At 47.0% G+C, this 15,725-nt stretch overlaps 1 protein-coding gene across 8 annotated transcripts in view; it reads left to right on the top strand.

Annotated features, from left to right (window-relative positions):
• ATP10D (ATPase phospholipid transporting 10D (putative)) overlaps positions 1 to 15,725 on the top strand; it is a 101,937-nt gene that overhangs the window by 50,419 nt on the left and 35,793 nt on the right. For all 8 annotated transcript variants that reach the window (XM_034771348.1, XM_034771350.1, XM_034771344.1 and 5 more), the window contains 2 exons: positions 4,420 to 4,655; positions 11,934 to 12,122. In XM_034771348.1, coding sequence (XP_034627239.1) covers positions 4,420 to 4,655; positions 11,934 to 12,122 — 425 coding nt within the window. The remainder of the gene's footprint in view (positions 1 to 4,419; positions 4,656 to 11,933; positions 12,123 to 15,725) is intronic.

The following is a 15,725-nucleotide window of genomic DNA, read 5'->3' as shown; positions in this document are numbered from 1 at the left end:
GTGCTGCTGGAGGACTAAGGAGCCCAAGCGTTATCAGACACCAGGAGGAAGGTCCTGTGGTGAGAATAAGGAAGGTGTTTGGAGGAGGCCATGGGGAAGTAGCCCAGGGAGTTGTAGCTGTCATGCAGCTGTTACAGGAGGCACTATAGACAGCTGCAGTCTACAGGGCCCTGAGCTGGAACCCGGAGTAGAGGGCGGGCCTGGGTTCCCCCCAAACCTCCCAATTGACTTGGACTGTGGTTTCTTCCAGAGGGGAAGGTCTCTGGGCTATTCCCCAACCCACATGGTGAATCTCTGAGGCCAGAAAATCCGCCAATAAGCGCAGGACCCACCAAGATAGAGGAGGAACTTTGTCACTCTGGTGTCAGGGGTGGGATCTTGGGGCGCACAGCGCGGCGGAAGAAGGAGGGTGATTTAAACAAAACAAACAAACAAAAAAGGAGATGGTTTATTTTTTTTCACCACAATGGATGACTTAGTGCGGGCACTGATACAAGCTGCGGCGGCCCAGCAGGAGGCTACCCATGTCCAGGCAGCCGCCTAACAGGAGGCAGTGCGGCTGCAGCAAGAGACTAATCGCCTGCTGATGGACCAGGCTGCTCAAGACCGAGCTATATTGTGGGAACTGGTAAACCAGGTAAAGTCCCTTACAGAGCTGAATCGTAGCCATGATGGGACGTAGCTCATACGGGCCAGCCATTGGCTGCAGAAAATGACACGGGAGGATGATGTAGAGGCATACCTTCTGGCCTTTGAGAGGACAGCCCTCCGGGAGGCCTGGCCTCGAGATCAGTGGTCTGGCATCCTTGCCCCATTCCTGTGTGGGGAGGCCCAGAAGGCCTACCATGATCTGCCTGAAGAAGCTGCGGCAGACTACCCCCAGCTGAAAGCAGAGATCCTGGCCAGATCTGGGGTAACGACAGCAGTGTGGGCCCAGCAGTATCAGGGTTGGAGGTACCAGGAAGACAAAACCCCGCGGTCCCAATTGTATGACCTCATCCATCTCGCACGAAAGTGGTTACAAACAGAGTCCCGGAGTCCGGAAGAGATACTAGCGGTTCTGGTCATCGACCGATACATGAGGGGACTACCAACAGATCTTCGTGCCTGGGTAAGCCAGAATGAACCTCCACTTATGATGAGGTGGTCGCCCTGGTAGAGAGGCGAAGGACAGCGAGGGAGCTGACCCAACCAGTTAAGGAAGAGGCACCCTGGGTTAAACTAGCAGCACCAAGCCTTAAAGTTCGGGTGACTGGGCCACCAGGAGGGCCCAGGTGGAAAAAAAGAGGCTGAAGGCCCATTAGAGGCCACAAAGAGTCAGAGCACTGAGGGAGAAGAGGATCGTGATGTTAGACTGCCCAAACCAAGAGCCCGGGGAACGCCTAGGGCTCCATACAGATGTTATGCCTGCGGGGAGTGGGGACACATAGCTGCACAGTGTCCCAATGTTGAGGAGCCTATGCAGTGTAACCTGGGGAACTAAGCAGATCCATGCTCCCTAATCCACCTTGTGGGGGTCTAACCCCACATATGTACACCAGAGGGTCTTTTCCAATATACTGTCCTCCCATTTGGACTACATGGGGCCCCAGCTACCTTCCAGCGCCTCATGGACAAGCTATTACGCCCGCATAACAGTTATACTGCTGCCTACTTGGACGATGTGGTCATTCATACCCCAGACTGGGAAACCCACCTGGAGAAGGTGGAGGCAGTCCTCGATACCTTCAGGCAAGCTGGCCTTACAGCAAACCTTGCCAAGTGTGCTATAGGGTTTACAGAGGCCAAATATCTTGGCTACATTGTGGGAAAAGGTCTGGTAAAACCCCAAGTGAACAAGTTAGAGGCCATCCAAAATTGGCCCCGACCAAGTCGCAAGAAACAAGTCCGGGTGTTCCTAGGCGTGGTGGTGTATTACCGACGATTTATCCCCCACTTTGCCACAAGGGCAAGCCCCCGACAGACCTAGTGAAAGCCCGTGGACCTGATCTGGTGAGATGGTCTGACGCAGCAGAGGAAGCATTCACAGACCTACGGACTGCCCTCTGCAATAACCCCGTACTGATAGCCCCTGATTTCACCAAGGAGTTTATCCTGCAGACGGATGCATCGGAAGTAGGGTTTGGGGGCCGTTCTATCACAGATGGTTGGGGAGGAGGAACACCCAATTCTATATCTCAGTTGGAAACTCCTTCCAAGGGACCAAAAATATGCAGTGGTGGAGAGAGCTGTTACAGTAGGCACTATAGACAGCTGCAGTCCACAGGGCCCTGGGCCGGAACCCGGAGTAGAGGGCGGGCCCGGGTTCCCCCCAAACCTCTCAATTGACCTGGACTGTGGGTTCTCCCAGAGGGGAAGGTCTCTGGGCTGTTCCCCAACCCACATGGTGAATCTCTGAGGCCAGAAAATCCGCCAATAAGCGCAGGACCCACCAAGATAGAGGAGGAACTTTGTCACACAGGATAAGCCGCTGGTGGGCCAAGATGGTTTGTTTACCTCGAGGATCCGCAGGCACAAAGGTAAACCTACGTAAACAAAGTGTCCTGGGGCGCCAGCTGCTTACCCTGACAGTCCAGGACAGCAACTGGTGGGGAAATTTTTTGGCAGGAGAGAAGCTGGGAGTCAGGGGAGTAACCCTTGTGACCACCCCCCACATGACCCCACCCTTTGCCTGGGACCCCCACGCTCTTCCCCTCCCATCCCTTCCCACCTTATCTCGGGAGGGCCAGGAGAGGATGTGTCTGGCCTGGCTGGAGCTGCTCCGGCAGGCTGGGCAGTGTGGCCGCAGTGTGCTCCGGTGGGCTGGGTGGTGCGGCACAACCTGCTCTGGGGAGCGGGGCCGAGAGGCACGGCTGCAGCATGCCAGCCCCGGAGTTGCAGCTGCTTCTGAGGCTGGGGGTAGAGCAGCATGACCAGAAGCGGAGAGACTCTGGCCCTGCCTCTTCCCTTCTGGCTGTGCTGCCTCTCCTTGCTCCCTCTGTTGGGGGGAGGGGCTGTGTCCCACCTCTCCCTCTCTATACCCTTTCATAATCCAACCCCCTTCTCTGGTGCTTCCCTTTTTTACTACAAAAATCCGGCTTATGAACGAGTATATACGGTATTTCAATCACTTTGTGCAGGTACTATAAGATAATACTGGTCACTGCAGAAATCTGCCATTTAATCAGTAAGCCTGGCCAATGTTCTGCACTCGATCAAAGAGGATTGAACCAAAGTGAGAACATGGTAATGCATGCTTAGTAAAACTAGTGGTATTCACAATATAGTGTTTACTATTGTTGTGATTAATGTAACAGTTCATTATGCAAACTAGATACACCACCTAGTGATCAGGTTGATAAACTGATCAACCTCATGGAAACACACTTGATTAGAAATCAATTTTGAAAAATAATTTCTGAATAAATTTTTGAGTAGTGTATGGAGCAGATACAATAATACAGGTGCTTCCCTCACCTTTCACATATGCACAAATTTGGAAGACTTTAAGATTAGAAGGGACCATCATTATTATCTAGTCTGATCTCCTGCAGATTGCAAGCCACCTTTACATGATTCAGATTAATTTCTGGAATACATACAACATGAGTGCAGCGATTTTGAGTATTACTCAGTTCCTTCCTCATATCTTTACTTTTCCCTCTTCCCCAGCTCCATAGGTTCCTGCAGTCTGAATCCTTTCCTCCAATATTTTACCATCATCAGTCACCTAGGCTGTCTCCTTCCCTTGTTTGGCTCTTTCCCTAATAGAGGCTATTGTTGTCCACAGTTTGAATTTTTAACTTAGAGCCGCTCTGTGATATGTGATCTTATTTTTAAAAAATACATTTTTTTTTCTCTATTCATATTGAGGCAAGGGAGATAATAGCCTGAACCCTCCTTTCCAGGTTGTCTCCATGATCAGTGGTGCCCAATAGGAGGAGCTTGGAATCATCAAAATGCCAAATCCAGCAAATAGAGACTAAGTTCTCCTAAACTGGGGGAAGAGGATTTTATTTATGTCTGAGGGTGGGAACAGGACCTCCCCCACACGTGACGTGAATTATTCAGGTTTTACTGCCAGGTAAAGATGAGACTGGCTTTTCAGTTGTAAAAGTTGATAAATCAAAGTTCTTTTCTCAAACAAATAAACTTCAGGCAGAATTCAGAGCCCTTATTAAAAGTGATACCTGTGCTGCCAAACCAGTGTCCATGTGATCAGTCTGTTGGGTGTTTTGGTTTTGCTTTTGATTACATATATTTTAATCTATTTTTACATACAGGTACAAAATTTTCCTGTTTTAAAGTTCATATTCCAGGCTTCCAGCTGATGATTTGAGTTTATAATATTGGACAAATGAGGGATTCTTCTTGGTCGCTGAAATGTGATTTTTTTTTTTTTCCCCTCCTTCTCTCCCCTCCCCCTCTTCCCCCCATTAGCCAAGAGGCTGGAATCCTATCAAGGGGCTGATTCAGAGGATGAAGATTTAACAGATGCTCTGTGTGGCTCGTTGAGCCACATGCCAAAGCAGAAGGTGCACAGCTGCAGGACAGTGAGTCGGCCTTTGAATTCCAAGTCTTTGAATCAGCTGGCTGGAAGCTGTTCTGCCTTAGGAGGGAAAGATGGAGTCAGTAACATTCCACACTCAAGACATGTAGCTTTCAGCAGCCCCATTGTAAGTATAGCTTGATGTCTTTTGATCTTAAATATCTGAAATAACTCCATGAAGACATCTGATTTTTTTTTTTCTTTAAAATTGAATAGGTCATTTGTCTTATCTGAAATCCTTTCTGTTTTCTTTCAAAAAGAGGCAAAAAAGTGCCTCTCCACAGCTGCAATTTGTAATTGATATGTTTTTAAATGATGGCAAAAATAAAATGTGGATTTGCAGCTTTTAAAGCGAGGCCAGAACCGAATTGGGAGCATGAGGTGTTCATTCATGGTCATTCCTTTCTAAACTATTCACATAAAGCTAGAGGAGAAGGATAGTCCAATGGTTAGGGCAACAGTCAATTTTCTGCTCTTCTACAGCCTGCCAGTATGACTTTGGACGAGTTGTATAGCTTCTCTGTGCCTCAGTTCCTTACCTGTAAAATGGGGCTAATAGCACTTCTGTACCTCACCGAGGTGGTGTGAGGATAAACAGGGGTTCTCAAACTGGGGGTCATGACCCCTCACAGTGTCACAAGGTGGTTACATGGAGGGGGTCGCAAGCTGTCAGTTCCATGGGGCTGACAGCCTGAACCCCCATTAAATTAAATTAACCCTATTTTAAATTTGTAAGTGGGGGTCACAGTCAAAGATTTGCTGTGTGAAAAGGGGTCACCAATACAAAAAGTTTGAAAATCCCTTCGATAAATGCATTAGAAATTGTGAGTTGCTCAGATGCTACAGTGATGGGTGCCAGATAAATATCTGAGGGTATGTCTACACTACGAAATTAGGTCGAATTTATAGAAGCCGGTTTTATAGATAACTGTTTTATACAGTCGATTGTGTGTGTCCCCACATAAAATGCTCTAAGTGCATTAAGTTGGCGGACCGCGTCCACAGTACTGAGGCTAGCATCGACTTCCGGAGCGTTGCACTGTGGGTAGCTATCCCACAGTTCCCGCAGTCTCCGCCTCCCATTGGAATTCTGGGTTGAGATCCCAATACCTGATGATGCAAAAACAGTGTCGCGGGGGGTTCTAGGTACATGTCGTCAGGCCCCTCCCCCTCCGTCAGAGCAACGGCAGACAATCGATTTGTGCCTTTTTACCTGGGTTACCTGTGCAGACAACATACCACGGCAAGCATGGAACTAGCTCAGCTCACCGTCACCATGTCATCTGGGTGCCAGCAGACGTGGTACTGCATTGCTACACAGCAGCAGCTAATTGCCTTTTGGCAGTGGATGGTGTATTACGGTTGATGTCCGTCATGGTCATATTCCTCAGTGAGTTCAATCAGAGGTACCCGGGAAACTTCTTCAGCAGATTCCTCTAAGAAATACTGAACCAAACTTTCCACTCTGGGCATCTGATTGTTCATTTTGTCTCCTAGAGATCCGGCAGTCCTATTGAACCGTCTTGACGATGATGGCTAGCAGTCGTAATACAGCATTTTCTGCCAAGCACCCAGAAGATGGCTATCAGTCATGCTGCACCATCTGCTGCCAGCTTAAGATGTAAAAATAGATGGACCAGATTCGTTCTGTATTCATTTGCTTCCCCCTCCCTCTGTGAAATCAACAACCTGCTAAACCCAGGGTTTTGAGTTCAATCTTTTTTGGGGGGGGCATTCTGTGTGACAGTTGCCTGTGTTTCTCCCTGATGCACAGCCACTTTTGTTGATTTTAATTCCCTGTACCTGTACGCCATGTCGTCACTCGCCCCACCCTCCCGCCCTCCGTCAGACACTAGTTTCATGCCTTTTTTCAGCCCAGACGCCATAGAACTGGGATCATGGAGCCTGCTCAGATCACCGCGGCAGTTTTGAGCACTATGAACACCACACGCATTGTCCTGGAGTATATGCGGAGCCAGAACATGCCAAAGCAAAACCAGGACCAGGAGAGGCGGCGATTGCAGCGCGGCGACGAGAGTGATGAGGAAATAGACATGGACATAGACCTCTCACAAAATATGGGCCCCAGCAGTGTGCAAATCATGATGTTACTGGAGCAGGTTCATGCCGTGGAACGCCAATTCTGGGCCCGGGAAACAAGCACAGACTGGTGGGACCGCATCGTGTTGCAGTGTGGGACGATTCCCAGTGGCTGCGAAACTTTCGCATGCGTAAGGGCACTTTCATGGAACTTTGTGACCTGCTTTCCCCTGCCCTGAAGTGCCAGAATACCAGGATGAGAGCAGCCCTCACAGTGGAGAAGCGAGTGGCGATAGCCCTGTGGAAGCTTGCAACGCCAAACAGCTACAGATCAGTCGGGAATCAATTTGGAGTGGGCAAATCTACTGTGGGGGTTGCTGTGATCCAAGTTGCCAGGGCAATCAAAGACCTGCTGATATCAAGGATAGTGACTCTGGGAAACGTGCAGGCCATAGTGGATGGCTTTGCTGCAATGGGATTCCCAAACTGTGGTGGGGCGATAGACGGAACCCATATCCCTATCTTGTCACCGGAGCACCAAGCCACCGAGTACGTAAACCGCAAGGAGTACTTTTCAATGGTGCTGCAAGCCCTGGTGGATCACAAGGGACGTTTCACCAACATCAACGTGGGATGGCCAGGAAAGGTACGTGATGCTCGCATCTTCAGGCACTCTGGTCTGTTTCGAAAGCTGGAGGAAGGGACTTTCTTCCTGGACCAGAAAATAACCGTTGGGGATGTTGAAATGCCTATCGTTATCCTTGGGGACCCAGCCTACCCCTTAATGCCATGGCTCATGAAGCCGTCCACAGGCGGCCTGGACGATACTCAGGACCTGTTCAACTATAGGCTGAGCAAGTGCCGAATGGTGGTGGAATGTGCATTTGGACGTTTAAAAGCGTGCTGGCGCAGCTTACTGACTCAGATAGACCTCAGCGAAACCAATATCCCCATTGTTATTGCTGCTTGCTGTGCGCTCCACAATATCTGTGAGAGTAAGGGGGAGACATTTATGGCGGGGTGGGAGGTTGAGGCAAGTCGCCTGGCCGCTGATTACGCGCAGCCAGACACCAGGGCGGTTAAAAGAACACAGCAGGGCGCAGTGCGCATCAGAGAAGCTTTGAAAACGAGTTTTGTGATTGGCCAGGCTATGGTGTGAAACTTCTGTTTGTTTCTCCTTGATGAACCCTCCGCCCCTTCGGTTCACTCTACTTCCCTGTAAACTAACCACTCCGCCCTCCCCTCCCCCCTTCTAGCACCACTTGCAGAGGCAATAAAGTCATTGTTACTTCACATTCATGCATTCTTTATTAATTCATCACACAACTAGGGGGATAATTGCCAAGGTAGCCCGGGATGGGTGGGGGAGGAGGGAAGGAAAAGGACACACTGCAGTTTAAAACTTTAACTCTTATTGAAGGCCAGCCTTCCGATGCTCAGGCAATCATCTGGGGTGGAGTGACTGGGTGGCCAGAGGCCCCCCCCACCGTGTTCTTGGGCGTCTGGGTGAGGAGGCTATGGAACTTGGGGAGGAGGGCTGTTGGTTACACAGGGGCTGTAGTGGCGGTCTCTGCTGCTGCTTTTCCTGCAGCTCAGCCATACGCTGGAGCATATCAGTTTGATTCTCCAGCAGCCGGAGCATCGACTCTTGCCTTCTGTCACCAAGCTGACGCCACCTATCCTCTTCAGCCCGCCACTAGCTCTCTTCAGCCCGCGATTCAACCCGCCACCTCTCCTCTCATTCATATTGTGCTTTTCTGCACTCTGACATTGTCTGCTTCCATGCATTCTGCTGTGCTCTGTCAGCATGGGAGGACATCCGGAGCTCCGAGAACATATCATCCCGAGTCCGCCGTTTTCTCCTTCTAATCTTCACTAGCCTTTGCGAAGGAGAAACATTTGCAGCTGGTGGAGGAGAAGGGAGAGGTGGTAGTTAAAAAGACACATTTTAGAGAACTATGGGTACACTCTTTCATGTTAAATTTTGCTGTTCACATTACACAGCACATGTGCTTTCATTACCAGGTCGCATTTTTCCTCTTATATTGAGGGCCTGCCGGTTTGGTGTGAGAGATCACTCACGCAGTGCCAGGCAACAGATTTCGGCTTGCAGGCAGCCATGGTAAGCCACAGTCTTTTGGCTTTTTTAACCTTCCTTAACATTTGGGAATGGTTTCAAACAGTAGCGCCCTCATTTCCTATAGCAAGCACCCATTGGGTTGGCCATTTAAAATGGGTTTGCAATGTAAAAGGAGGGGCTGCGGTTTCTGGGTTAACGTGCAGCACAAACCCAACTACCCCCCCTCCTCCCAATTCTCTGGGATGATCACTTCACCCCTCCCCCCCCACCGCGTGGCTAACAGCGGGGAACATTCACGTTCAGCCGAGCAGGAAAGGGCACCTCTGAATGTCCCCTTAATAAAATCATCCCATTTCAACCAGGTGACCGTGAATGATATCACTCTCCTGAGGATAACAAAGAGAGATAAGGAATGGATGTTGTCTGCATGCCAGCAAACGCCGGGACCATACGCTGCCATGCTTTGTTATGCAGTGATTCCAGACTATGTGCTACTGGCCTGGCGTGGTAAAGTATCCTACCATGGCGGACGGGATAAGGCAGCCCTCCCCAGAAACCTTTTGCAAAGGCTTTGGGAGTACATGAAGGAGAGCTTTCTGGAGATGTCCCTGGAGGATTTCCGCTCCATCCCCATACATGTTAAGAGACTTTTCCAGTAGCTGTACTGGCCGTGATTGCCAGGGCAAATTAATCATTAATCATTAAACACACTTGCTTTTAAACCATGTGTAATATTTACAAAGGTACACTCACCAGAGGTCCCTTGTGTGCCCTCAGGGTCTGGGAGCACGCCTTAGGTGAGTTCAGGGGTTACTGGTTCCAGGTCCAGGGTGATAAACATATCCTGGCTGTTGGGGAAACCAGTTTCTCAGCTTCCTTGCTGTGCGCTATCTTCATTGTCTTCATCATCATCTTCCTCATACTCCGAACCCGCTTCCCTGTTGCGTATTTCTCCATTGATGGAGTCAAAGCACATGGTTGGGGTAGTGGTGGCTGCACCCCCTAGCATCGCATGCAGCTCCGCGTAGAAGCGGCATGTTTGCGGCTCTGCCCCAGACCTTCCGTTTGCCTCTCTGGCTTTGTGGTAGGCTTGCCTTAGCGCCTTAATTTTCACGCGGCACTGCTGTGCGTCCCTCTTATGGCCTTTGTCCTTCATGGCCTTTGAGACCTTTTCTAATATTTTGCCATTTCGTTTACTGCTACGGAGTTCAGCTAGCACTGATTCATCTCCCCATATGGCGAGCAGATCCCATACCTCCCATTCGGTCCATGATGGAGCTCTTTTGCGATCTTGGGACTCCATCATGGTTACCTGTGCTGATGAGCTCTGCATGGTCACCTATGCTCTCCACACTGAGCAACAGGAAATGAAATTCAAAAGTTCGCGGGCCTTTTCATGTCTACGTGGTCAGTGCATCTGAGTTGAGAGTGCTGTCCAGAGCGGTCACAATGAAGCACTGTGGGATAGCTCCCGGAGGCCAATGACGTCGAATTCCATCCACACTACCCCAAATCCGACCTGCAAAGGTGATTTTTAGTGCTAATCCCCTCGTCGGAGGTGGAATAAAGAAACCGGTTTAAAGGGCCCTTTAAGTTGGGGAAAAAAAGGGCTTCGTCGTGTGGACGTGTCCAGGCTTAATTCGATTTAATGCTGCTAAAGTCGACCTAAACTCATAGTGTAGACCAGACCTGAGATAGATAGATCAAAGGGCTTGCCTATAAAGCAGTTGTTTGTTTGATGACCTATATTTGATACGCACAGTGTGTTATGCATGGCAGTGCATAAAAGCACTTGAAAAGTGTTCTTAATGTTTGTATAAGATAATGCAAGTGCTACTAAATAATTCAGATCACCAGTGCATCTGCATTGAATCTTGCTGGCATAACTCCACAAGCGCACCAGCTGAAATGAATAAACCAAATTTAATCAGCATTTGCCATGTTGCTTTGAGAGGGTTTTTAAAAATAGGTGATATCTAGTGTGGGTAAGCAGTATTTCAGCCAGGTCGTTGGGAGCAAAAATGCTGCATGCACTGTGTATGTCCTCTATAAATGAGACTTAAAGTAACATTAAATAGGTGATGGCTCAATTTTATGTAATTTCTGCTGAAGTGTTCATGAGTAAGGCTAAGATTCTGTCATGGTTATTTTTAATAAAAGTCACGGACAGGTCACGGGCACCAAACAGTTCATGGGAGCCCATGACCTGTCTGTGACTTTACTAAAAATAACGGTGGGGGGGCGAGGGGCAGGGTTAGGTAGCAGGGAGAAATGACAACTGGAGTCCCGGGAGTGGGGGTGGGGAGGAGTCTAACAGGTTGATCCCCACAGGGGGACTCACAGACCCGGCTCTAGTGCTAGCTGCGGGGCAGGGGTACACAGTCCCGGCTCCAGCCACGGTGAGGGGAAGGATGGTGATGGCCCTGCCTGGTGCTGGCCCCTCTGAATTAGAGTGAAGATCATCCCCTGTGAGAAATATCCAAGTTCCAGATGCATAAGGAGGGCTGGTAACAAAAGAGTTCTGGTATGCAAAGGGATGGTGGGGACAATTTAAGGGTGTGCCCTCATGAAATTAGGGTGGTGGGGAAGTGGAAATCTGTCTTTAGGGTTCAAAATTAACAATGCTCATACAGGAATAAGACCCGGGTATCAGTGGCCAACTTAATAAAGACCTCTACTCAATGTGCTGCTGTGGTCAAAAAAGCCAACGAAATATTAGAATATACAAGGGATTACGATAAGACTTCCAGGAGGAGCAGATTATAGTCTGCCTATTGAAGAGGTTCTTGTATCTTCCTCAGAAGCATCTGGTGCCAACCATTGTTGGAGACAGGATACTGGTCTAGATGGACTGTGTGTCTGATCCAGTATGTCAGTTCCTATGGTCCTTTGAATTATCATGCACTGAAACCTATCTGTGATTAAGGACCTGCTCCTGCAAAGTGTTGACCACACCTGTGAGATGCTGCATATATCCGGGTGTGCTCTCCTCTCTCCCAGAAGTGCTCCGAATCTAGCAGGATGGAGCCTTTGTTAGTTGCCCAAACTTCTCTAATCTCTTGATGTTATAAACTGTAGTAGGTTTTACTTTTTCAGTTTTAGATTAACTTCCCTGCAGCAGCTGCCAGTAGGATTTTGGGAAGTGATTATTCTATTTATAGGTACTTCTAAGATAACTTTATTCATTGTAAAGTCTTGCAACACTGAAACTGTCTTGTACCAGGCACCACATCAGACCTTTTGGAACTATATGGTAAGAGGATATCTATTTTATTTGATCAACAGGAAACTGATGTTGTTCCAGATGCAAAGCTCATGGAGAAATTTAATCAAATTACCTGTCATTCATATGCACAATCAGAAGAAACTGACAGACAGCCATCCTTGGAGACAGTATATATTACCGACTTCTTTCTTGCTCTGGCAATCTGTAATACTGTGATAGTTTCAGCTCCTAACCAACCACGTCAAAAGGTAAGAAAGAAAAATCTGCTACTCAAGTGGTCACACTTCTGGCTGCTGCAGCATATCATAACTTTTCATGTGTTCTCTATAGTCTTTTTGCATGGGGAGAAAACAAGGCACTGCCATTTAAAAGTGGTCATTTCCCTCTCCATTGGTTTGCCGTGTTTGCTTGAAGGAAAAGAATTATTGTACAGTTGAAACTGAACAGTCCAGTAAGTTAATGCATAACATACAGCTAGCAAAAGTTTCCAGTGACTGAGGCTTGCCTTGAATACTTTATACTACATCTGTCAATTAATCTCAGTTAACTCACGCGATTAACTCAAAAAAATTAATTGTGATTTAAAAAATTAATCACAATAAATCAGTTTTAATCGTACTGTTAATAGAATACCAATTGAAATTTATTAAATATATTTGGATGTTTTTCTACTTTTTCAAATATATTGATATAAATTACAACACAGAATACAAAGTGTACAGTGCTCATTTTATATTATTTTTATTACAAATATTTGCACTGTAAAATGAGAAGCAAAAAATATAGTATTTTTCAATTCACCTCATACAAGTACTGTAGTGTAATCTCTTTATCTTGAAACTGTCATAGAAATTTCTGTCCGTTCCAGCTGAGGAATAAGGAGAGACGGACACAGCTAGCCAAGCAAGGAGCCCCGGGAGGGGCGATCCGTTTATTTCAATTGCAATTGGGTTCGAGCTCATAAGTCAGCAAGAACAAAGAAAACACTTACACCAAAGCATTATATGCAGTTGCTCATGATAATCTATCGCTCTATGATTGGCCAAAATTTGCCATACATAATTAGCAAGCTACATGTATCTGCCCCTCTTATGACCCCTTATTGTTCATTTATTTGCCCCCTCCTCCTTGCTTATTTTGCAAACTAAGTGGTTGGCTATCTACAGGATGCAGGCGCAGAGAGGTCCATTGTCTCCAGGTTTGGAGTTTGGCTACATTTCCTCTCGAAGGAACTTCCTGAGTTAAGACATAACTATAGCTTTGCTGTATATCTTCCATGTGTACGTGACAAATGTGCCCCCTGGCAGTTAAGCAGAATAATTTTATATCAATTTCCCCCCCCTTTGATCATGACCCATATAATGGGCTTATGATCACACTTTTCACAGCAGTAGGAGTGTTACAGCAAATATGTAGGGGTCAGAATATCAGCATCTGGCGTGGTTTCCTCCTTTGCCAAAACCCGTCTTTCTTGTAAAGAGAGAAATATCCCCTTCGATTTGCTAGTTGTCCTAGCACATTTAGACAATTTGCACATGGACAGTTTAAACTCACACAAAAAAATAAACACAATCATCAGTAAAATCATAACACCTCCTTTCAGGAGTCCCTTTAACCAGCCTGTTAAGGAAGGGAACCAGGAGAATAAACCATCAAACCAATCGTGTCCAGCTACCTTCAGCAGACTTGTCTCAGACGATGTCTCTTAAGTGGGCTGCTCCGTCAAAGGTATCTTTATAGGTGTTGTTTACAAATACACAACACTCTTGGCCTATGAGGGCACAAGTTCCTCCTTGAGCTGCCAAAAAAAATCTAAAGCTGTATGATTTTGTAAAGCTAACTGTCTAAGTTGCTTAAGCTCAGTGGCTTGACTTGTAACTATTGTAGCAGTTTCATTAGCCATAATTTATAAAATACCCTGGAGTCTTATAACCCCTCTCCTAAGTCTGCGATTATTAGGGAATGTTGTCCATGTCATTGGTTCAAGGGCTGCATCCTATTCAGTTTGAGGTTTGCTAGTATCCCTTACATGTCTAAACTTGCCTTTATGTAATTGCTTTACAATACAAGTGGGGGTAACAACCAGGCAAGATAACAAGAACCTGAGAAGTGTACTGGAAGGGTATGATACGCTTTATTCTCACACACCCAGTAAGAACCGAACCCTGCTGGAACAGGGCCGGGAGGAGTATCCCATGTCGCTCCCAACGCTTTTTGTAACAGGGATGTATAACGTCCCATAAACCCAATAGGCCCGTGCTTCGAGGAGATGTCTCAGTCTCTACATTTCTGCCTGCATACAGACATTGTCCATCGGAGTTTTCTCATACCATAGTGCAGCTTTCATACAAACACTATTGGCGCAGACACCCTTGTGGTTAATGTCGTCAGTGGTGTCAAAACAATAACTAAGGGGAGTAACCCACTCTCCATCACCATCTGGGCCCACATAGTATTTGCAAGTACTGTTCCCTAAAAACAGGCCTAGCCCATTTCCCAGGAGACACCACTCACCCTGCGCCTTGAAGGTTAACAAATACCCGGAGTTAGGGCTTATACCTTCTTGTTGCCAAGTATGAGTCATAGTCTGATGGGGAGTAACATACACCTTTGAATGAGTAATATTTGCAGCCATCAAAGGGATAGGAAGGAAAGAAAGTCCTCATTCCGCATCGGGAGGCACCAAGGTGCACACCCAGCATGAGTCATTCCTCCATTCTGGGATTCTGTTCCTCACCACATGGCTAAATGTAATGAAATTATTATGGCCATAAGAAAGGGAAGGGAAAAACAACAAAATCAACAGAGGAAACATTTTCACAACAGGTTAAAATACCACCATATAAAAGAAAAAAGAGCACTAAATGTTAATCCAAATAATACAGTCCAATCTTCTATATCCATCGAAAACTGATATCAGTCGTTTAGGACCTTGGCTGCCCTGTAGTCATCTACTTCGGGTTGGCCTTGCCGGTCGGCCAACAAGCATCGCGCCCGCGCTGGGGATCCTATTTAGGGGTTTCCTTTTGAATGAATTTAAGTTTCAGTCCAGGCAAGATCTACACCATCCACCAATCCTCTGGTTAATCTTTTATTAGTGAAAGGTTGGGCATTTCGTTAATTTGGAAGGAGAGTAACAGCATGTGGAACTTTTACCACTAGGTGATGTCCCTGTACCAACTGTTGAGCTTTCTCAACTAACAAAGCTGCAGCAGCTAGGGCTTTAACATTCTACTGCTTCTCTTGCAACAGGATTCAGTAGTGCTAAAAAATAGGCCACAAGCCGTTGCTGTGATCCTAACGCTTGCGTAAGAATACCAGAGGCCACCCCTGCCCTTTCATGAACAAATAAGGTAAAAGGTTTCCTATAATCCGGGAATCCCAAGATAGGTGCCGATGCAAGGGCTGTCTTGATACTTTCAAAAGATTTGGTAGCATCTTTAGTCCATTTCACTGGGTCAGGTTCATCCTTAGTGGTCATCTGCACTAGTGGTTTTGACATTTCCGCATACTCAGGAATCCAGGACTTGCAGAATCCTGCCATGCCAAGGAACCCCCTTAACTGTCTCTTTGTCTTGGGCTGGGGTACATTTAAAATGGCACTTACTCTTTCCTGAGCAAGGCTTCTCTTTCCTGGTTTTAGTATGTGCCCTAAATATTTCATCTCCTGTGAGCAATATTGAATCTTTGAGCGTGACACCTTGTGTCCTTTCATTGCTAAGGCACATAAAAGCTCTATGAGTCCTGCTTATTAACTTCTTGTGTTTCTGAGCATAATAAAAGATCATCCACATACAAAAGCAACATGGACTGTCCTGGGAGAATTACATCTTGTAAATCTTTATTCAACA

The sequence above is a fragment of the Trachemys scripta genome, chromosome 5, assembly GCF_013100865.1.
Source record: "Trachemys scripta elegans isolate TJP31775 chromosome 5, CAS_Tse_1.0, whole genome shotgun sequence".
NCBI classification, from domain to species: Eukaryota; Metazoa; Chordata; order Testudines; family Emydidae; genus Trachemys; species Trachemys scripta.
This window is presented reverse-complemented; position numbering and strand designations above follow the sequence as displayed.